Raw genomic sequence first — 23,295 nt, forward strand, 5'->3', positions numbered from 1 at the left:
GGTGTGAAAATGAGACAAAGGGGGTGGAGATCAAGGAAACTGTAGAACAGATAATTGTTAGCTGGGAGCAGGTAACAACAAAGCAAACAGATAAAATGTGAACGGGACAGTCAGATTAGTCGGATAACTGGGAAGGGAGAGGGATGGAGAGAGAGAGAAAACACAAGGTATAATTATTGACAAGATAGACACAAAAAGCTGGAGTAACTCAGCGGGACAGGAATGGGTGATGTTTCTCACTCAGACTGAAGAAGGGTATTGACTCGAAACCTATTCCTTCTCTCCAGAGATGCTGCCTGTCTCGCTGGATTACTCCTGCTTTTTGTGTTGGTTTAAACCAGTATATGCAGTTCCTTCTTCCACATGAATATTGACTTCTCTAACTTCAAGTAATATTTTATCTGTTTGCTTTGTTGTTACCTTCTCCAAGCTAACAATGTTCAATTCTACATTTTCCTTGATCTCCGTCCCATTTGTCTCGTTTTCGCACCTTACACTTCCTTACCTCTTTATCTCCCTCGCCCCTTACTCAGTTTGAAGAAGTGTCTCCACCTGAAACGTCACCCATTCCTTCAATCAATAGATGTTGCCTATCCCGCTGTTACTCCAGCATTTTGAGTCATTCAAGTGGTTGCGTCTGAATTTCCCCACCAAACTCTGCCCAACATCCTACAGAACTTAAAAATAATCACTTTTATTTCGTGAGTCAAAGATACATGGTTTTTAATGGAGGCAGCGTTATGGGGTGTGGTGGGGGGTGGAGTAAAATAATGTATCCAGAACGAAGCCAACGTAGAAGGAAAATAGGAAAGAGGGGTACAAATAAAAACGGGTGTAGATACATCGACGGGGAACAAGACTGTGGGAGGACATAGATGTTTGTGTGTGTGTGCCTGTGGTTTTGGTCACTATTCGATATCCTTGTGCTCTATAATTAACCAGGCGCCAATACCACTTAGTTGTGAAAGGCTGCTCTCCATTTCATTGTTTCAAACCTTGCACGCTTCAATAGAATTTGTATTAAGTTTATTGGGGAGGGAGTGGGGTGGGGGGGGGAGAGAGAGAGAGAAACGTGCGGTTTTTGAATCTATGCAATTACTTCAGATTTATTTGACCTGAAAACACAGGACGCAGAACTTTGACATCGACTTACCCATTCTGATCAGTCCTGACATTTCCAGCTGAGAATTCAATGCTGGCGATAGGTTTATTAGCAGCGACAAATTGCACATGTTTCTAAACCCAATCGTTTCATAAAAGTTGGCTGACTGTTAACTATTACAGTATTTGTGATTTGGCGCCTTTCGGGCGATACTACACCAATAGAATCGTACAGTTTGTAACCACATTCATTCGCAGGATTAATGTTTAACTTGGTTATTTTTCGCTGTACAGTTTTGTATCTGTGGACTGTAACTGTGTAATCGCTACAGACCAAGCCTTTTGTGCTCGTGCTCTCAATTGAGAAGAAATTCCCCAATAATAATCTAAAGCTAATTATCCAATCTCTCACTTAGAATAAAATAATGCAGAGGAATAACCCATTTTTAATTCTTTTCAGTGAACATATACAATGGAGTCAGCAATTTGGGAGACTGGAACTGATTTAAATGATGACAGATTTTTTTTTGGAGGGTGCATGAGGGAAAATGAAATGTTGGAGCTTAACTATAAATTAAGTATTTGCGAGGCAACCCTATCGGGAATGTGCTGAAGAAATTGTAACTCCGCCCTTGACGATCAATCATCAACTTCAGTCCGCGACGCCAGCCAATAAGACAAACGTGTGTTTGCCTTGTGCTGCAATAGGTAAATGCAGTGGGAAAGAGAGGAGAAGTGAAATTTTGCTGAGATTAACACCCACAAATGTGTGTTGCTGAAACTGACATCCGCACAGACCCAACGCACGCTGGCTGCCATCAGACCACAAGGAGAATGTTCTTGTTGTGCTCGCTGCTCGTCCTCAGTGCCCTTCGCTATGAATGCTCTAGTCAGGCACTGGCCAGCCCTTCGTGCCCACCTCTGTGCCACTGCGAGGAAGATGGCATTCTGCTGTGGGTCGATTGCTCAGAACTCGGGCTTGCAACCGTGCCGGACAACCTAAGCCCATTGACTTCTTACCTGTAAGTACACGCGCCGGTGTCCAACTATTTCTCAGTCAACGTGCGCATTTCACTCTTATCCCACCTCCCCAGTCGGTTTCACTCTTATCTCACTGCTCCAGCGGAGATCTTGATGAAAAAAATCCCGTAGCACGTCGGGGAAAATAGCTGTCCAATTTTACCAAGTTGACAAACGCGAATTGAGAGGTGCTGCTTGTTTTGTGTTTAATCGACAGCTATTCCGCAATACGTTAATCATAACTTCAACAAAAGCACGCTGAGTTCAGAGAGGTTACAAAATATAGACGGCGGCGTGATGTACCTAATATAAGGATAATAATCAAGCCATGAGGTTTAATGATGGCGTACGTGTGAATGAATGCACAAATATATCACAGTGATATAATGCACTGACCGATTCGAGGATATAAGCAGGTTGAATAATAGTGTGTTACAAGGTGATAATTGAACGCGCTGGTACAGAGGTATGCGGCAAAGAGGTGGATGGGGCAACAATTTGGATGACTCTTTTAAAAAATAAGAACTAAGATTGTGGGCTGACTGGCTTGTTTTATGCTTTTATTTTTTTCCTCTCTAGTTAGCATATCAAGTAGAATTGCAAATATAACGTGTCGCAAGCAACTCATATAGGTTTTGATCAAAACCATCGTATCGGAGCCATCAGCTAACGAAGGGCTCAGACGCCCTCTCATATGATCCGCATGGTTTTATTTCGCGTATATATCTGACGTTCATTAAAATCAGTATTGAATACCTGAGCCACAAAGTTTCCTTGACTGAAGTTATTGACAGTCGGTCAATAACTGTTCTGGAGGAAGGTGTGTAAATAACATGTGTAGGAAGGAACTGCAGACGCGGGTTTACACTGAAGATAGACACAAAATGCTGGAGTAACTCGAGAACATGTCAGATAACGTATGCTCTCGTTCAGGGTATTGAAGGGATGCGATCCCTGTATGTGTAGCTCTCAGCTCGCAGAATTGCTGGGAGATTTAGTGAGAGATTCTCCCTTGTCTGAACGCGATATACTGATGGACCCTTTGCACAGTGGAATAACATCACAGTCGTGGTCGCTTGTTGCCACAAAGCAGATTCCTGTTAAAATTAAAGTGTACATCACTTGCCTCATTGTCACGAAGGCAAACGCCAGAAAATAAATGGTATCCAAAAAAAAGTAATTACTTGCTTCCGTCGGTTGGTTAAAAGGGAAAGGAGGATAATTTCCGCCCTGTGCTTAGAATTTTAAATAGCTGAAACTTTATATGAAAGACAAACACGCCGCAGCAACGCACTGACAAGCTCGGTAATACACGGCGCATCAGAACGCTTTTATAAATGTGCATTAACGCTGCACCTGCCAGGAATATTAATCCGGCTCTTTGCATAACTTGTAAACAGTGATCTATATCCCAAACGTATATTGAGAGTGATCCTCCCAATTTTACTCGAGGGCCTGTCTTCTTGACGTTGTTATTTTCACTAACAGTTAAATCACATGAATTGATTGAACCACACAGTATGGAAACAGGCCCTTTGGCCCACCAGGTCTACGCCGACTATCCGTCACCTGTTCACACCAGTTCGACGTTATCCATCTTGCTCATTCACTCCCTACACACTGAGGTCAATTGACCGAGGCGGGTTAACCTGCACGCCTTTGGTATGTGGGAGGAAACCAGAGCACCCGGCGGTCACAGGGAGAACGTGTAAACACCACACAGACAGCACCCGAGGTCAGGATCTAACTGGGTCTCTGGCGTCGAAAAACGGATCACATCGTGACGAGAAATGTGCTTCAAACGTGCCTTTGTAATTGAACTGGATATGTTTCCATCTCTTTGAACCCAGTTACGTTCTAATCTAATGTAGGAAGGAACTGTAGATGTTGGTTTACGCCGAAGATGAACATCAAATGCTGGAGTAACTCACCGGGACAGGCAGCATCTCTGGAGAGAAGGAACGGGTGACGTTTCGGTTGGAGACCCTTCTTCAGATCCGTCTCGACCCGAAACCTCACCCGTTCCTTCTCTCCAGAGATGCTGCCTGTCTCGATGAGTTACACCAGCATTTTGGGGCTGTCTACTTTCTAGTCTACGTCTACATCGGCCGGGCGCTAGCTTATGTGCAAAAACATAGAACCATAGAAAATAGATGCAGGATTAGGCCATTCGGCCCTTCGAGCTAGCACCGCCATTCAATATGACATGGCTAATCATCGAAAATCCGTACCCCGTTCCTGCTTTTTCCCCATATCCCCTGATTCCTTTAGCACTAAGAGCTAACTCTAATAGCGCTTTCTCACGGGGCGACTTGACGCAAGAGTTAACCAGAGTTGAACATCGTGGGAACCTCGTGCGATAACCGTACGGCATTCGTGGACCACCGTGGACCACCGTGGCGCTAACGGCAGGTACTCGTGTAACTTGGTGACTCGGGAGAAAATTCAAGCAAGTTTGAATTTCTCCAAGAGTGACTTGTACACTTGTGGTTGAAGATTGCAACATTATATGCACGTAGTGGCCAGTGCGATATCCGTATTAACTCTTGGAAACATCCAGTGAATTGGCCCCCAATGCCTTCTGTGGCAGAGAATACCACAGATTCACAGCTCTCTGGGTGCAAAGCGTTTTCCTCATCTCAGTCCTAAATGGCCCACCCTTTAATCTTAAACTATGACCTCTGGTTCTGAACTCTCCCAACATCGGGACCATTTTTCCTACATCTAGCCTGTCCAATCCTTTAAGAATGTTATATGTTTCTATAAGATCCCCTCTCATTCTTCTAAATTCCAGTGAACTTACCCAAGCAACTTAAGACGCGAATACACAAAATTGCTGGGGAAACTCAGCGGGTGCAGCAGTATCTATGGAGCGAAGGAAATAGGCGACGTTTCGGGCCGAAACCCTTCTTCAGACGCGAATATACTCTTCTGGCCTGCCTACAGATGGTCTTAGAGAACATATTTTACTGGTTGCCTGTGAGGTGCAGTTTCATCCTAACTTCCTCTTAACAGCCGGTTGATCAAAAGTATGAGGCATCCCGAACAAATTAAAGCGACTAAAGATTAACGAATGGAAATAGCAAGCAGGGGTACATACGTTCAGCGATATCACCTGCCAGGAAGAGATCTCGGGTCCGGAAGTCTAACGTTTCATCAAGTAATTAACAGAACAACTTTAACTTCCTTAGATGCAGCGTGGAAACGCGATGAATTTTGCTTTTTATTTTCCCCATACAACTACAGTGCCCTCCATAATGTTTAGGCCAAAGACCCATCATTTATTTATTTGCCCCAGTGTTCCACAATTTGAGATTTGTAATAGAAAAAAAATCACATGTGGTTAAAGTGCGCATTGTCAGATTTTATTAAAGGCCATTTTTATAGATTTTGGTTTCACCGCGTCGAAATTACAGCTGCATAGTCCCCCCCATTTCAGGGCACCATAATGTCTGGGACACATGGCTTCACAGGCGTTTGTAATTGCTCAGGTGTGTTTAATTGCCTCCTTAATGCGGGTATAAGAGAGCTCTCAGCACCTAGTCTTTCCTCCAGTCTTTCCATCACCTTTCGAAACTTTTAGTGCTGTTTATCAACATGAGGACCAAAGTTGTGCCTATGAAAGTCAAATAAGCCATTATGAGAGATAAACACGAATAAAACTGTTAGAGACATCAGCCAAGCATTAGGCTTACCAAAATCAACTGTTTGGAACACCATTAAGAAGAAAGAGAGCACTGGTAAGCTTACTAATCGCAAAGGGACTGGCAGACCAAGGAAGACCTCCACAGCTAATGACAGAAGAATTCTCTCTATAATAAAGAAAAATCCCCAAACACCTGTCCGACAGTTCAGAAACACTCTTCAGGACTCAGGTGGGGATTTGTCAATGACAACTGTCCGCAGAAGACTTCATGAGCAGAAATACAGAGGCTGCAATGCAAGATGCAAACCACTGGTCAGCTGCAAAAATAGCATGGTCAGGTTATAGTTTGCCAATCAGTACTTAAAAGAGCAACCACAGTTCTGGAAAAAGGTCTTGTGGACAGATGAGACGAAGATTAACTTGTGTCAGAGTGACTTTTATATGCTGAAGAGAAAATTGATGGGGACTAGCCCCCAAAACAAGCATAAGCTAAAGATTTCACAATTCATTGTGCGCCAGCGACAATTAGACGGATACTATACAGTTAAAACGGAACAATTATGCTCTTAAGTGATTATGTCAAAGCGTCGTTTCTCCGCAGCAGGACAAAAGACAGAGTTTAGATTCTATATCAGTGCATTCAGACTGACAAGGATCTATAACTTTCTCATTCATGCTTACACTTTTTACACGACGGCCTCGTCGATTTACATACTAAATAAACATTTACTGCGTTTCTGCACGGAAGCGAATATATCTGCCCGCGGCTATCAGAAGGCTAGACTCTAGCCTGGGAAGATCAGTAAAGCTGTATAGCTGTAATTTATATTTGAGAATACACTTTGAAATTCCAGGAAGTGTACAGACAGCAGTACCACACGCACATCTTATCAATCAGTCGCTTTCGGCTTCAGGCACCGACGTAGCCTCGATCACCTGTGCATATGTACATTTTCATTTACAACAAGTCTTTGAGATCTGAAGCCTTTTTATGGGTCTGGTCCCGATCCAAACCGTCACCTATCCTTATCTTCCAGAGGTGCTGCCTGATCCGCTGAGTTACTCCAGCACGTTGGTTTAAACCTGCATCTCCAAATCTTTTAGGGTCTATATTTTGAGTTTGTAATTTTAAATCGAAATCCGAATATCGTGTACGTTGCAAGTTAAATTAATCTTGATTTTTTTAATCGTTCAAATGCAAAACTTTAATATTAAATTCCAAACACAAAGTGCTGGAAGAATTCAGTGGGTCAGGCAGCATCTGTGGAGGGAATGGACAGACGACCTTTCGGGATCTTTACTTTGACCCGAAACGTCGTCTATCCATTTCCTCCACAGATGTTGCTTGACTCGTTGAGTTCTTCCAGCACTTTGTGTTTGAAATTTAATATAAAAGTTTGAAAGATTAAAAAATGAATCAAGATGACTTGAACTAGCAAACTACAGGAGATTTAAAATTACAAATTCAAAATAGAGACCCTCCAACACTTTGTGTTTTGATCAAGATCCCCGCATCTACAGTTCCTAGCGTTTCTCGTTTTTATTAGACTGATTTGTTCCAAACTATCAACTTTCAAAATATTACACTGAAATGGCAAAGAGTCCTTAATGATCACATATTGTGCTCTAAAACAAATACCGATAACCTACTGGGCAGTATTGTTCCAACGGGCGTTTCTGGTTAATTACGTGTTACGGTTTATCAGAAATATGGCAACGCCCCCCCCCACATCCATCCCTGTCCGAGTAGATCATTCCTGATGTGGTAAACGTGTGAGGTATTACAAGCCCCTTTCATCTCCCAAAGAACAGTTCAATTAATCGCATATTTGCCCAATTAACAAGCACTAATTAAAACCAAGATGATCACATGTCAAAATAATTGTCTAAATGTATCTTTAGCAACCATAGGATGCAATTATTATCTACTAACAAACATTACATTGTGATTTAGATTCTTGTCATTATACACTAAGGTGCAATAGTATTCCATGAAGCTGCCAGAGTTAACAGTGCACAAATAGTAATGATAAATCCACTAATAACTACACAATACGTGCAAAACAGTAGAATGATGCAAGATTGAAATGCAAATCCAAATAGTGCAAAAAAAGTTCAATTATGGAATAACTGAGATAGATTCAGAGTAAGAGTACATGGCAAGATATCTGGGAAGGAGGTATGAAAGAGATAGCAGTGAACAATATGTTTTTCCTAAGTCTGGATATCTAAGGTTTCAAGCTCCCATATCTTCTCTCAGAAATTAGAAAAGATAAAAGGGAATGGTGGCATTAGTGTTCTCCACTCTCTGAAGGTTCAGTTGTTCATGACCAGAGCAGTTCCCATACTAGGCTGAGATGCATCCTGTCAGAGTGTGTTCTACAGTGTATGGTACCTAGTGCGCAACCGAGATGAGAAAATCATTTTTTACACAGAGAGTGGTGAATCTGTGGAATTCTCTGCCACACAAGGTAGTTGAGGCCAGTTCATTGGCTATATTTAAGAGGGAGTTAGATGTGGCCCTTGTGGCTAAAGGGATCAGGGGGTATGCAGAGAAGGCAGGGATGGGATACTGAGTTGGATGATCAGCCATGATCATATCAAATGGCGGTGCAGGCTCGAAGGGCCGAATGGCCTACTCCTGCACCTATTTTCTATGTTTCTATGTACCTTTGGAGGTTCAAGAGAATCCTCATGAACATGTCAAATCTTATCGGATATATATGAATGTAAATAAGCTGAGACTTTTTTGATCAAATTAGGTTGCTGATGATATGAATGCCTGAGAACGTGAAGCCATTGACCATCACTATAGCAACTTTGTTGAGGAGGACACCCACTCACTTCCTTAGATCTACAAACAACTCTCATCTTGCTGACATTAAGGGCTAGGTTGTTGACCTGACACCATGATGCAAGATTCTCTATCTTTCCTCTACATCATCTCTTCGTTATTGTTGAACCCAGTCGACAACATTATGTTGCGCACTAGGTACCATCTGTAGATGGTATTGAAGTTCATTGATCTAGCGTTTGCATCAAAGCCAATTGTTACTAAAATTAGAAGACCTGAGAGTCTGAGTCGGGTTGAGCAACGGAGGAGGTGGTCTTCCACGATATCATTTTCACATTGTCCCTCAATCAGTCATGTGGTTTACCTAGGCTGAAAATGTAGTCATTAATGTCCATGCCTGATTGCCCTTGAGCAGAGGGTAATGTGTTCTCTTCTTGAACCATGGCAATAGTCATAGCCTCAGAATAAATGGACATACCTTTAGAAAGGAGACGAGGAAGAATTTATTTATTCGGAGGGTGGTGAATCAGTGGAATTAATTTTTACAGAAGGCTGTTGATGCCAAGTCAATGGATATTTTTAAGGAGATTGACAGATTCTTAATTAGTAAGGATGTCTGGGGTTATGGGGATAAGGCATGAGAATGGGGTTGAAAGGGAAAGATAGGTCTACCATGATTGAATGGCAGAGTAGACTTGATGAGGCAAATGGCCTAATTCTGCTCCTATGACATGAATTTATGAACTTGTACATTTGGTGAAGGTTCTACCACAGTGCTATTATTAGAATTTTGACTCGGCAACAGTGAAGGTTTTTTGATATATGTCCAAATTATTGTGTGATTCAGAAGGGAGTTTGCACAGCCAGTGAGGCTATACGTGGTGTTTTTGAAGAATTTGAGGTTGAGGATTCATGAAGTGTACTTAAATAAACCTGGGCAAATTATTCTGCGGTACGTCTTGTAGATCTGCAGTCTCAGTGAACAAGTGGCAGGGAATTAATATTTGTGTAGGAAGGAACTGCAGATGCTGGTTTAAACCCAAGATAGACCCAAAATGCTGGAGTAACTCAGCGGGACAGGCAGCATCTCTGGAGAGAAGGAATGGGTGACTTTTCTGGTTGAGACCCTTCTTCAGTCTGAGGAAGGGCCTTGACCTGAAACGTCACCCATTTATTCCAGCATTTTGAATGAATGTTTGTGTCGGATGAGCTGCCAATCAAGCAAAATGTTTTGTCCTGGATTACAGTGAGATGCTCAAAGATTGTTTGGGATGCATTCATCCAAGCGAGTTGAGAATATTTCATCATGGGCTTTATACTGTATCTTGTAAGTGAAAGAAAGCATTGGGAGTGTCCGACCGCATGTCATTCATACTGAGTGCCCTGCCATTGATTTGCTTTGTAACCAGTGTTAGCGTGTTTTGGCTACCGATGATCCCAAGATGATTGAAAGGAAGTGATTTGACAGTGATAATGCTAGTAAAGGGCAATGTAGCTGTTATTGCTGCTGCATCTTAGCTCCAGGTACCTGGGTTAAATGCTTGTGTACTGCTTGGGTGAGGTCTGCTGCATGATCTTACTGGCTTGTGTGCAAAACAAAGCATTTCACTGTACCTAGGTACATGTGACAAAAAAGTATAATTGAATCATTGAATTGACCTTGTGTTGGCTGTGCAGAATTTGCCCACTATCTCTGTGACTGCATTAATTTCTTCTGGGTGCTCTGGTTCCCTCCTGCATCCCTAAGACATGCTGGTAATTAATTTCCCTTGCAACCGCAAGAAATGCTACACTTGTCGCTTTACCTGCCCCCTTGACTCCATTCAAGGACCCAAGCAGTCTTTCCAGGTGCGGCAGAGGTTCACCTGCACCTCCTCCAACCTCATCTATTGCATCCGTTGCTCTAGATGTCGGCTGCTCTACATCGGTGAGACCAAGCATAGGCCTGGCGATCGCTTCGCCGTAGACCTCTGCTCGGTTCGCAATAACCAACCTGATCTCCCGGTGGCTCAGCACTTCAACTCCCCCTCCCATTCCAAATCCGACCTTTCTGTCCTCGGCCTCCTCCATGGCCAGAGTGAGGACCGCCATAAATTGGAGGAGCAGCACCTCATATTTCGCTTGGGCAATTTGCACCCCAGCGATATGAATATTGACTTCTCTAAATTTCAGGTAGTCCTTACTTTCTCTTCCCCTTCTCAGCTCTCCCTCAGCCCACTGTCTCCTCCTCTTCCTTTCTTTTTCTCTCCCCCCCCCCACCATTCTGACAGCACCTGAGGTCAAGATGGAATCTGACTCTCTGGCACTGTGGTCAGTAGCTCTACTACCTGCATCATTCTGCCACTCTATCATGGGCGTGTATGAGAGATAAATAAATTCCAGGGATGTAAGGAAATAGAGAGAAGGAGAATGTGTGGAAATGTAGAAACAAAGAACCAGTTTATACCAAAGATAGACTCTTGTTTTCAGACTGAAGAAAGGTCCAGACCCTAAATGTCACCCATCCTTTTTCTCCAGTGCTGCTGCCTAAAGTGCTGAGTTACTCTAGTACTTTATCTATTTTAGGAGAACTAACAAGATTTCGCCCCTGGAAGCTGGCATAGACATGTTTGAGGAAGTGGCCTCTCTCTCCATCCGTTTAAATACATGAATATGATGCAAAGGTCAAGGGCAAGTTGTTCTGCTCTCCCAAGTTGGAGCTGACCATCCACTGCCACTTGAATGTTAGTTCCTATTTATCAGCCCCGCTTGAATATTGTTCAAAACTGTTTTAATATTTGAATAGATGTCCTGTAGAAAGCATTTTATTGGGAAGCATCACAGCATGGTTTGGGAACAGCTCCATCCAAGACTACAAGCAATTGCTGAGTTGTGGACATAGCCCAGACCATCACACAAACCAACCTCCCTTCCATTGACTCCATCTACAATTAACGCTGCCTCCGCAAGGCCACCAGCATAATCAAGGACAAGTCACACCCCGGCGGTTACTCCTTCTCCCCTCTCCCATTGGCCAAAGGTATAGAAGTGTGAAAACGCACATCTCCAGATTCAGGAATAGTTTCTTCCCAGCTGTTACCAGGCAATTGAACCATCTTACTAACAACCAAAGAGCTGTTCTGAGCTACAATCTACCTCATTGGAGGCCCTCGGACTATCTTTGATTGGACTTTATCTTGCACTAAACATTATTCATGTTTTTCCCTTTATCATGTATCAGTACACCGTGGATGGCTTGATTGTAAACATGCATTGTCTTTCTGCTGACTGGTTAGCATGCAACAAAAGCTTTTCACTGCACCTCGATACATGTAACAATATACTAAACTCAAACTCGAAATGTAATAATTCACACACATCAGTAAACATACCCACTCTGTTTACATGTGCGGAAAAGTTCATTGATGAAGATTGATCCTGGGGCATTCTTCCCTTGCACTCCTGCAGCAATGTTCTGGGCATTTGATGACTAAACCAAACATACTCCTCTTTCATTGTGCTAGTGATAACTCCTGTTGTAGAAAAGACTCTCCCCTCATAGGCAGATGTAATTAATTGCTTAACTCAATGTTGTCCAATTGCTCTCACCTCCCCTCTGAAACTCAGTTCATTTTCCAGTGTAGACAAAGGAGACTGCAAATGCTGAAATTTTGAGCAAAAATAACAGCTAGAAGAACTCAGTGGGTCAGGCAGCATCTATGGAGGGAAATAGACATATTCATATTTTGCTTGGGCATCTTGCAACCCAATAGTATGAATATTGATTTCTCTAATTTCAAGCAACCCTTGCCTTCCCTCCATCTCCGTAGCTCACCCATGCTAGTCATCCAACCTTTTCTGCTTGGTTGGCCTGCTTAATTTCACTGCTTGTATCCACTCATTATCACCTTCTCCACAGCCAACAATGGACCATTGTGGACTCCAGCTTTCGTTGATCATCGTTGCTGGCTTTGATTTGTTCTTTCCATACCTTTGATTCATTTGTTCTTTCTACCTTTTCATACCTCTGGTTTCCTTCTCCCCTGACTCTCAGGCTGAAGAAGGATTTTGGCCCGAAACGTCTCCTATTCCTTTTCTCCAGAGATGCTGCCTGACCCACTGAGTTAGTCCAGCATTTTGTGGCTATCTTAGTGGCGCTGTTACAAAACTTACCTTCATTAGCGCTGCAGTTCTGCCACTGGTAGTGTGCGCGACTTTGGCGGGGGGGGGGCGGGATTAAAATCCCGTTTTCTCCTGCCTGTCAGAGGTGGATTTCTTCGGGCTGCTAGCTGCTGAAGAATAATCGATCCTACTTCTGTTCCCGATTTTTTAATTTATTTTTTATTTTTTATTCGCGAGACAATTTAATAATTTGATTAAAATAAAAAGCGGCTTCTAATGTCCTCAACGCCTACAACGTGACGGATCGCAAGAACGGGACAAATCAAAGGGTAAGTCGTATATTTTACATATAAACATGCTCCTTGGGATGGCTTTAATTTAATTTTACGTTGCAAAAATGTGATTTGGGCCCCATAGGAACCGGCAGCGTTTTAACTGCCGATATGGGGTTCAAATTCACCGCAAATGCAACGTTCCAATCGATCGCGTTCCAGAAAAACCCACTCGCAAGATGATTTAAATGCTCTTTTTTTTGGACAATCATGTCATTAGAGCATCTAAATCCTCTATATTTTGTGTTATTGTCAATCCATAGTCATTATTATTATACTAAATATCACTTTTAGTCCCATGTGATAGTGCAAAAAAAAAACAATTTTGATTATATCATCTCAGCCCCAGCGCCGCCACTTCCGGAAGTGGCGGCGCTGGTGAACGGCTGCGGCTCGCCTGCAGTCCGTTTGTTTTTACTTTTTTTGTGTTGTATTTTTCGTCTTGTTTAGTTAAGTTTTTGGTTTTTAGGTTTGTGTTATGTGTGGGGTGGGGGGGGGGGGGGTTGAAACGGGGCTTTCTGTCTCTCCCTTCGGGGGAATGCAACTTTCTTGTCGTATCCCCCTTCTCTGCCTCCGTCTGCGCTGAGGCCTAATGGCGGAGCTGGCGACCTCGAGGCTCCAGAGGCAGAGCCTGTCAGGACTCGCCCTGGGCTCGCTCCCGTGAGGGCGGCCCGGCTCGAGGGTAACGGCGCTCCCGTGAGGGCGGCCCAGCTCGAGGGTAACGGCGCTCCCGTGAGGGGCTGAGACGCTCCTGTGAGGGCGGCCCGGCTCGAGGGCAACGGCGCTCCCATGAGGGCGGCCTGGCGCGGGGCTGAGACGCTCCCGTGAATGCGGCCTGGCTTGAGGGTGGAACGGCACTCACGTGAGGGCGACCCGGCTCGGGGCTGGAACGGTGCTCTGGTGGCTGAGACGGCGTTCTGGCGGCAGCGGCCTGAGTTCGGGGTTCGGCTGCGGGCCAGTGAACGACATCGTCAACAGCTGCGCAGAGGGAGAAGAGGAGGGAAGAGACAGCAGCCCTAAGATTTTTGCCTCCATCACAGTGAGGAGGTGCTTGGTGGACTCACTGTGTTGGATGTTAATTTGTGTTTACTGTCTGTTCTGTTGTTTATTATTGTATGTATGGCTGCAGGTAACGACATTTCGTTCAGACCGTAAGGTCTGAATGACAAATAAAGGATCTAATTCTAATGTTTCTAGAGTAATTTATGGGAATTAAACCCCAAATTCCTTCCATCTGGCATATAAATTAATGACAGTGAGATTTAAAAATCATGTTATATTGTGAATTCTTGTGTGAATGGGACTAGTTTGTTATTTGGATACTTAGGCTATTTAAAAAAATATATCCTTTTCTTAAGAAATGGAATCTACAGGACATTCTTAATGGGAAAGTAGTGGGTAGAAAGGCATGTCATGCGTGGTTTGAAGAACAAAAACTTGTAGTTTACAATGCCAATATTGAAAAGTTGAAGAAAAACAAGGTGTACAGAATTGCTTATTGGTTACAATCTGAGGAGTATGATGATGCTACTGATTATGATATGCCAATGTACCAGCTAGCAACTGATCTTCTCCATAACGACTTGGTCTATTGGTAGAAATTGTAATTTATTTACTTATCAGTTACGGATTTACAGCATATACTACAATAATATTAAAGTTCTGATCTTGAGAATATCACATTTTTAAACTTTCGTCTGGATATTTATTACTATTTCCGTCACAACGGTCAATTTTGTAATTAACTACAATTAGGTAATTAACTAATTATATGCTTTAATTTCAGGTCATCCAAGTAAGATGTTTTATATTTGTTTCAGAATGCTTCAATCTATAATAACTGAAAATTTCATTCAGTTCTCTTGATTTTTAAGAAGGTTATGGGCTTTTGACTGTCTTCGATCACAGCTTTTGTATTAAGTCAATGGAAAAGCAATAGGGAACAAGATGCTAATTTCTGAGTATGAAAATGGCCATAACTCTTTTAATACTGAAGATATGAAAGTGAATTGGGTGTCAAATTAAACTTCTTTTTATGCTTTATCTGATGGGATAAATTGCAGACTTGATTTTTAAAATCTCAAAATTTTGTAACATTGCTAATCTTAGGCAAAAGACCAAATGTGTGTTCAGAAATAAACAATAAGGTGATGTTTCAGGTCTGGACCCTTCTTCAGACTTCGGACCCAAAACATTATCTGTCCATTTCCCTCCACAAATGCTGCCTGGCCTGCTAAGTTCCTCCAGTAGTTTGATTTTCCTGTTTTTCCATTGTTTTGGAGCAAAGCTGCAAGGTGGCTTGGAACCAGACGAACTCAAGCTGAACATTAGTTCCAGGAGTATTGGTAAATAGTTTTAAAACACAATTGGTTGACAACATCGTCCACATAGCTTCGTGAATAATGAAGAGTTGATGAAGTGTAATTGGCTTTGTATAGTCATGACCATGTATAAACATCCATTACAATCTTTCTTTAGTACCGTAATTCCTGGAATTGACGACGCACCCCAATTTTGAGTTGCTAAATTTTGAAAAAAGGTTGGCGGGACATAATTACTCAGGCTCAAAAAAATAAAATAAAAAAATAAATAAAGTACCAATTCAATTTGCCCAAGGCTTCCAGATCTCCTCCATTCTGAATGACTGAATGGGTGGGGGGGTGACGGCAGGTGGAGAGATGGTGGGGGAAAACGGGAGCACACCGGGACAAGTTGAATCAGTTATGATCTTAATGAATGACAATACTAGTTCAAGGGACCAATTGAGGTTACTCACGCTGACACAGGAGTAAGTTCCACCACCCGCTGTCCTGTTATCCATCGCCCGCTGACCTGCTCTGCTCTATGATCTTTGCTCTTGAGCTGGTCCTCTCACTGTACGGTCTCCAAGTCAGGTCAAAAATAGGAATAACGAGAATTTCAAAACTAATGCTAACTGCTCTTGTGCGCGTCTGTTGACAAGCCAGCAGCATTCTTATTCTCTCTGTTATTCTCACTTGACCGACAACCTCCAAAGCATGTCCCCATGCAAATTTACATTGAAAGACACGGACCGGGCAATGAATGCCATGCAGTGTCACTCAGCGCAGCAAGTGAGGCCATGTCCTGCTCTCAGCGGCAGTCGGAATTTAAGGATTTGCAGGAAGCGGCTGACATGAGCTAGGCCGGCGAGCGGCAGGATTGAGGTGTTCAGACAGAGACCACTGCCAGAGGTGACCGGGCCGGCAGAAGGCGCAGAGATGGCTACAATGCGGTGGCTCCGTGCCACATCATTCTTGATGTTGCTGTGCTGAGTGAAAGCCAAGTCTATCTTTCATGGCTAACAATCTAAACTTTCGGCCTCCAAGACGCAGCTAAATTTTCGTGCCTTACTTTTTGGTAAAAAATAGCGTCTTCATTGCTGGGAAATACAGGTGTGTCAGAGTGAGGTTTAACATTTTTATAAATCTAACATGTGACTGATAAGATCATCTTGCTCTACCATTATTAATGTTTGGATTGGAATCAGCAAGTCTGGCATACACCCAGATTAGTGGGTGGATCAAATTCAGTGATCAGTTGTCAACAAAATAGAAGGTATTTTTAACACTGGTATTGCTCATGTTTAGGAAATCAGGAGTCACTCTTTTGGGTTGTGAGAATGGGATAGGGGGAGTCAGAGTGATGATTTTTGTTGGATATCAGTGAAATTATGCAATTTAATTATAAAACAAGAAAAACCTGCCTTGTAACAATACAGATTGATGGTTTGAAAGGGCACAAAATGCTGGAGTAACGGTACGTCAGGCGACATCTCTGGGGAACATGGAGAGGTGATGTTTCTGGTCGGGGCCCATCTTCAGACTGGCTGATCTCTTTAGATGGGTCCCCTATCCACACTCTCCAGAGATGCTACCTGACCTGGCGAGTTACTCCAGCACTGTGTGTCCTTTTGTGTTTTAACCAGCATCTGTAGTTCCTTGCCTCTACAGCATAACAGCTTGTCTGTCTTGGTTTAAACCATAATATTTAATTAAACAGGGTTTTTATTTACAATTAATCTTTGAAAAGTAATACTTTGAGACAAATCAGTCTTAAAAAAAGGTTTATATTTGAAATATTATTTCAGATATCAAGGTCATTCAATACTTCGCAATATGCGGAAATTCTGGCTTCATTTATTTTTAATGAGCACACCGTTGGCAAGCTGCACTTCCCTTTGCCAGGTAGTTTGCAGGAATTGCTAGCACAAGTCACTTGCTGCCTATAATGGGAATCAATGTCCATCATTCCATTGAATTCGATTGTTTCAAGTACTTTGCCATGCACCAAACATGTGAGCAGAACTTGCCGAAGAATTTGTGCTGTGATTTTTTTTTTTAAGCTGGCAGACCTTTTTGAAGATGTTCCCTTTGATGTTCTGAGACTCTGTGCATTGCATACAAAGTTAAACTGAGCTGCGTGCTTTGAATTTTATCCACAATCCAATTGGTAAAATATATTTAAGATTCACGACAGCGATAGATAAATGTTTGGATTTGCTGTGAATCCAGGATAAGAATACGGTTTGGCTCTGCATCAGAGAATTCCTTCTTTATTGTGACTGCAACTAAACACAAGCATGCGTAACAAAAAGAAACATCGCTTCAATAATGAGCTCAAAGGTGTGCCTTTATTTAGGTGCTTGCAACCTGTTATCAACTTTAGCACTTTGCCATGTGCTAAACATATGCTGATGTGTTAATAACCTATAATAAATGTGCTCCATATCATTCATAATCTAAGCCTTCACTTGCACTGCCAAGTCTGCATCAGAGGGAAGCAGATACAAACTCTATTCTTGGGGTTGGAGGGGAGAAACTGGCAAAGCAAATTCTGCTGTTTGGTATTGTAACCGAACACTCATTTCTTTAGCTGCAAAGTCACCCTATTTCATCTCTTCTAAGGCAGTAAGGAAGATTAGTGCAGTTGTTTGATGTTGCTACATAAGTATGCTTGTTCCATAGAACATTGAATATGCAACAGTACAACACAGGAGCAAAAGCTGCTTGGCCCACAATGTCTGTGCCGAACATGATACCAAGCCAACTCTTATCTGTCTGCATAATATCTATATCCCTCCGTGCCTTGCATATCCATAAATCGTTTCAAAACTCTCTTAAATGCCACAATCATACTACCTCTGGCAGCATGTACCAGGTACTTACCATCCTTTGTATAAAGAAACTTGCCCTGCACCTCTCCTTTGAACTTTGTCTCACTCACCGTAACATTATGCCCTCCAGTATTTGATATTTCTATCCTTGGAAAAAGGTTCTGACTGTCCAAAGGTTCTGACTGTCCACAGGTGTCTGACTTGCAGGATTGGGAGTCTTTACCTGTTGTGAAAGAAGGTGATGTATTCTTTTACAACAGCATCACTTTTGTGTTAACACTTTCTGATGTATTCAATTGTCTTGCCTAGCTTTGTGTTGGGGGTGGGGGGGTTGGCAAATTTAAGAGTGTGTCATTTCTGGGCGTGTGTACGATCATCTATGCAGCCAGGTGAATTGCAAGCATTGAAACGGGCTCCTCACCTGCCTCTTTTGATGTAGCTGAACAAGAGAGGAGCAACCCCCAAACAGTGATATGCAAGTCTCGATAAATCCACAGTCTTAACCTACCAATCTTCCAGCTCCTACTTCTGAATCCAATCTAAATAATTATTTGTAGGAAAGAACTGCAGATGCTGGTTTAAACCGAAGATCGGCACAAAAAGCTGGAGTAATTCAGCGGGGCAAGCAGCATCTCTGGAGAGAAGAAATGGGTAACTTTTCGGGTCGAGACGCTTCTTCAGACTACTCCAGCTTTTTGTGTCTAAATAATTCTTTTATTTAATCCCAATTCATCAAGTTGCACGGCCTTTTGCAGGATCAAAAATTCTCCTCCCATAACCAGTATTCTAACTGAATCAGTATTTAATGCACTAGATGGCAGTCTATTCCATGTCTCAGTCACTCAATGGGAACATTCATTTTTAATTATAATTTGTTTATAATTGCAATTGTATCTTCTGGTACATTGATGGATGTGGCACAACATGCCATTTAATTTCTAATTTATTCTTCCACAAACAATGATTTCTTTATTTAAGAATAATTAGGAACAGCTCTAATTCGCTTCCCTCTCCCTTCTCCTGAATAACAGATTTTGTTTCTTGACCTCTGAACATAGAACATGCAGCGTATAACAGTACAGCACAGGAACAAGCTCTTCTGCCCACAATGTCCATGCCGAATATGATGCCAAGATAAAATAATCTCATCAGTCTGCACTTGAATCCTTTCCCTCCATTCCTTGCATATCTATGTGTCTATCTAAAAAGGTTCTTAAACACCACTTTGTATCTGCCTCCACCACCACCCCGACACTATGTTCTAGACACTCTCTCTATAAATACGTGCCCCGTGCATCTCCTTTGAATTTTGCCCCTCTAGAAGACATGGCCTCAAGGTGAGGTGGGCAAAATGTAACATGTCTTTTACATTTCTATCCTGGGAAAAAGGCTCTGACTGTCCACCCTCTCGATACCCCTATCAGTTCTCGCCTTAGCCTCTGACACTCCAGAGAAAACAATCCATGTTTGTCCAATCTCTCCTTATAGCTAATGCTCTCTAATTCAGTCAGTTGGAGTTTAGAAGGATGAGGGGGTACCTCGTTGAAACTTACCGAATAGTGAAAGGCCTGGATAGAGTGGATGTGGAGAGGATGTTTCCACTAGTGGGAGAGTGAAGGACCAGAGGCCATAGCCTCAGAATAATAGGACGCACCTCTAGAAAGGAAATGAGGAGGAATTTCTTTAGTCAGAGGGTGGTGAATCTGCGGAATTGATAGATTTTTGATTGATTAAGGGGTTGTGGCGAGAAGGCAGGAGAATAGGGTTGAGAGGGAAAGATAGATCAGCCATGATTGAATGATTGAGTAGGCTTGATGGGCTGAACGACCAAATTGTGCTCCTTATGCCTCCACATCTTTCCTGTAATGGGGGTGACCAGAACTGCACACAATAGTCAGCGCAAAGATTAAAAATCTGTAATATTCCATATTTTCCTTTTAGGCCTTCATGTTTTGGAAAATAATAATCAAGAAAAAGTTTCATGTGTGGTCTTTGAATAATGAATATCCAAATGACTTCCTTTGAAGTATTTTCTTTATGTTTCCTGTGTAGTTAAATAATTTTTGGCATTACAAATGCCACACAGCGTTGTAGCAGCACACTCGTTGTTTATAGGAGTATTCTATACAAAGCTTTATCCAAACCAATTATCCCAAGTAGCATATAATTATCAAAAATTACATTTACTTTCCTTTGTGGCACTTTCAAATAATGCATCTCATTTTATCTGTTAGATCACAGTACATGTTTTAGAATTGGGCCTCTTGTTTGAATCCCCTCTTTGTCCTCTGTTTGGAATGTATTGATAGATCAAACTGCTGATGAATATTTTATTTTAAATAATTTTATCAAGTTTCTCTATAAATATTTGGAACACTGAATTTAGTAATGTACCACATGCCGTCTTAGAGTAATGTTAATTGATATTTAAAGTTGTAAACAAACTTAGTAAGAGGAGAGCTCTTAATGAGGGCAAATAAAGTTTTATACTTGATTCTTATCTGGATCTATAATTAGAAAGGGAATTTTGAGAACTATTTTAGGTGTCCATTTGAAGTGATAAATGGGTGATGATGAAATGGCTATAGAATCCAGAATTTACAGTTCCTCAAGTCTATTCTACATTATAGTAGTTGTCAGTTCAACATTGTTTCACTTCATATACAGTATATAGTCACAGAATCGTTCAACTTCCTATGTCATTAATATAATTGATAGCTTCGTATACTTGCGACAAAGGCAGGAATTTATGGAATTTGAATTAATTCATAGCTCATATAGTTGAACAAATTTGTACAGATATTGTCTCAAACTTGAGTGTGTTTAGTCTTTAGAGATACGGCGAGGAAACGGGGCCTTCGGCCCACCGAGTCCGCACCAACCAGCACTATTCTACACACTAGGGACAACTTACAATTTTACTGAAGTCGATTAACCTTCAAACCTGTATGTCTTTGGAGGTGGGTGGAAACCGGTGCAAACTCTGTACCATCAGCACCCGTAGTCAGGTCTCTGACAGGTGCACAGTCGAGAGCATGCTGACCGGTTGCATCGTGGCTTGGTTCGGCAATTTGAGCGCCCTGGAGAGGAAAAGACTACAAAAAGTAGTAAACACTGCCCAGTCCATCATCGGCTCTGACCTTCCTTCCATCGAGGGGAGTTATCGCAGTCGCTGCCTCAAAGAGGCTGGCAGTATCATCAAAGACCCACACCATCCTGGCCACACACTCATCTCCCTGCTACCTTCAGGTAGAAGGTACAGGAGCCTGAAGACTGCAACAACCAGGTTCAGGAATAGCTACTTCCCCTCAGCCATCAGGCTATTAAACCTGGCTCGGACAAAACTCTGATTATTAGCAACCACTTTCTGTTATTTGCACTACCAGTTTATTTATTCATGTGTGTATATATTTATATCATGGTATATGGACACATTTATCTGTTTTGTAGTAAATGCCTACTATTTTCTGTGTGCTTAAGCAAAGCAAGAATTTCATTGTCCTATACAGGGACACATGACAATAAACTCACTTGAACTTGAACTTGGAACCTGGGTCTTTGGCTCTGTAAGGCAACAACTCTACCGCTGTGCCACCGTACCACCCTTGCAGCACCTCACTGAATGAACCACCAGTTTTTTTTATAAAGTGCGTACAAGAGTATGTCATCCTCTTAACAACATAAAACCATGGAACGTTTTCAATAAAGTGGAGTTGAGTGTTGATTATCTTATTTCAATGCTGATTATTGTGATGATTGTAAAATGTAGTTTGTTAGTGCTCCTGACCTTCAATCAAATGTGGTTATCCTCAAGTTTGGGATATTTTCAAGCAAAGTAGGGGAATCCTCCATTTAGTATGGCAACGTGCAAGTCCTGTAATGAGCACGGCGGCACAGTGGCGCAGCAGTAGAGTTGCTGACATAGCGCCAGAGGCACGCATTTGATCCTAACTATGGGTGCTGTCTGGATGGAGTTTGTATGTTCTCCCTGAAACCATGTGGGTTTTGGCCGGGTGCTCCAGGTTCCACCCACAGTCCAAAGATGTACAGGTTTATTGGTTAATTGGCTTTGGTAAGTCATACAAAAAATTGTCCCTTGTGTGGGATAGTGTTCGGTGCGATTGCTGGTTGGTGCGAACTCAATGGGCCGAAGGGCCTGTTTCCACTCTGTATCTCTGAAGTGCAAAGTCTAAAGTCCAAAGCAGTAATACATTTCCAAGTAAGCTGAAATGTGTTAATTTTGTTTCAGCAGTATAAAATTTTTGTTTAACGCATTCTTTCTTCAGAAACTGGGTGATATGTTGATCAAAAAGTTGCAGTTAAAACAACAGCAAATGTTATGGCACTCACTGTTCTTTGCATGTAATCACCACCACAACTTCAGGCAAAGGGATATGTTGACAACTATGAATGTGGTAAGTGTAATTATTACCAGAAACTCTCTTTGGCACTGAAAATACATTTGTACAAACTCCAAGTACTATCTGAGATTGAAAGTTCATTTTCTGTATCTTTATTTTCCTTTAATATTCTTTATTTCTCTTTCATTTGATAATGAATTTACCATTTTAACTTTAAGTCAGGGTGGCACGGTGGTGCAGCAGTAGAGTTGCTGCCTTGCAGTGCCAGAGATCCTGGCTCAATCCCGACAACGGGTGCTGTCTGTACGGAGTTTGTACATTCTTCCTGTGACCGCATTTTTCCCCAAGGTGCTTCGGTTTCTGCCCACTCTGCTCACGTTTTGCTGTGGTGAAGAGGCCTGTGTGTGCCCATGATCCTGAGAGCTGAACCGTCAGGAGCTGTGGTTTATTTGGGATCGCTGGTCCGCGTGGACAGTGTGGGCCGAAAGACCGGTTTCCGTGCTCTATCTCTAAACTAAACTAAACTCTACTTCCTTATTCAAATCGGGTGCTGCTAATTTCATAATATTTCAATGGAATCAGCTGCAAATATTCTCTCTATTTACTTGAATCCAGATGCCCTATATAAGGCATAGACCTGATTCCATTTTGCATTTCCCACATTCAGAAACTAAATGTTACAGAGATTGAGCGGGGAAGAATAAGCCAGGCAAATAGCAAACCTAATTGGTAAGTGATGGAAATGTGTTCTTTATTTTGTATTTCTATTTTAACCTTCATCACCAGCGATGAATTGAAGTCGAGTA

At 42.2% G+C, this 23,295-nt stretch overlaps 1 protein-coding gene across 1 annotated transcript in view; it reads left to right on the forward strand.

Annotated features, from left to right (window-relative positions):
* The first annotated feature begins 1,770 nt into the window (after positions 1–1,770).
* The window catches only part of lgr6 (leucine rich repeat containing G protein-coupled receptor 6), a 274,970-nt gene continuing 253,445 nt past the window's right edge, over positions 1,771–23,295 (forward strand). The window contains exon 1 of the mRNA XM_033042482.1: positions 1,771–2,123. Within this exon, the coding sequence (XP_032898373.1) occupies positions 1,867–2,123 (257 nt within the window). The 5' untranslated portion in view covers positions 1,771–1,866. The remainder of the gene's footprint in view (positions 2,124–23,295) is intronic.

Source organism: Amblyraja radiata, chromosome 24 (assembly GCF_010909765.2).
Source record: "Amblyraja radiata isolate CabotCenter1 chromosome 24, sAmbRad1.1.pri, whole genome shotgun sequence".
In the NCBI taxonomy this organism is placed as follows: domain Eukaryota; kingdom Metazoa; phylum Chordata; class Chondrichthyes; order Rajiformes; family Rajidae; genus Amblyraja; species Amblyraja radiata.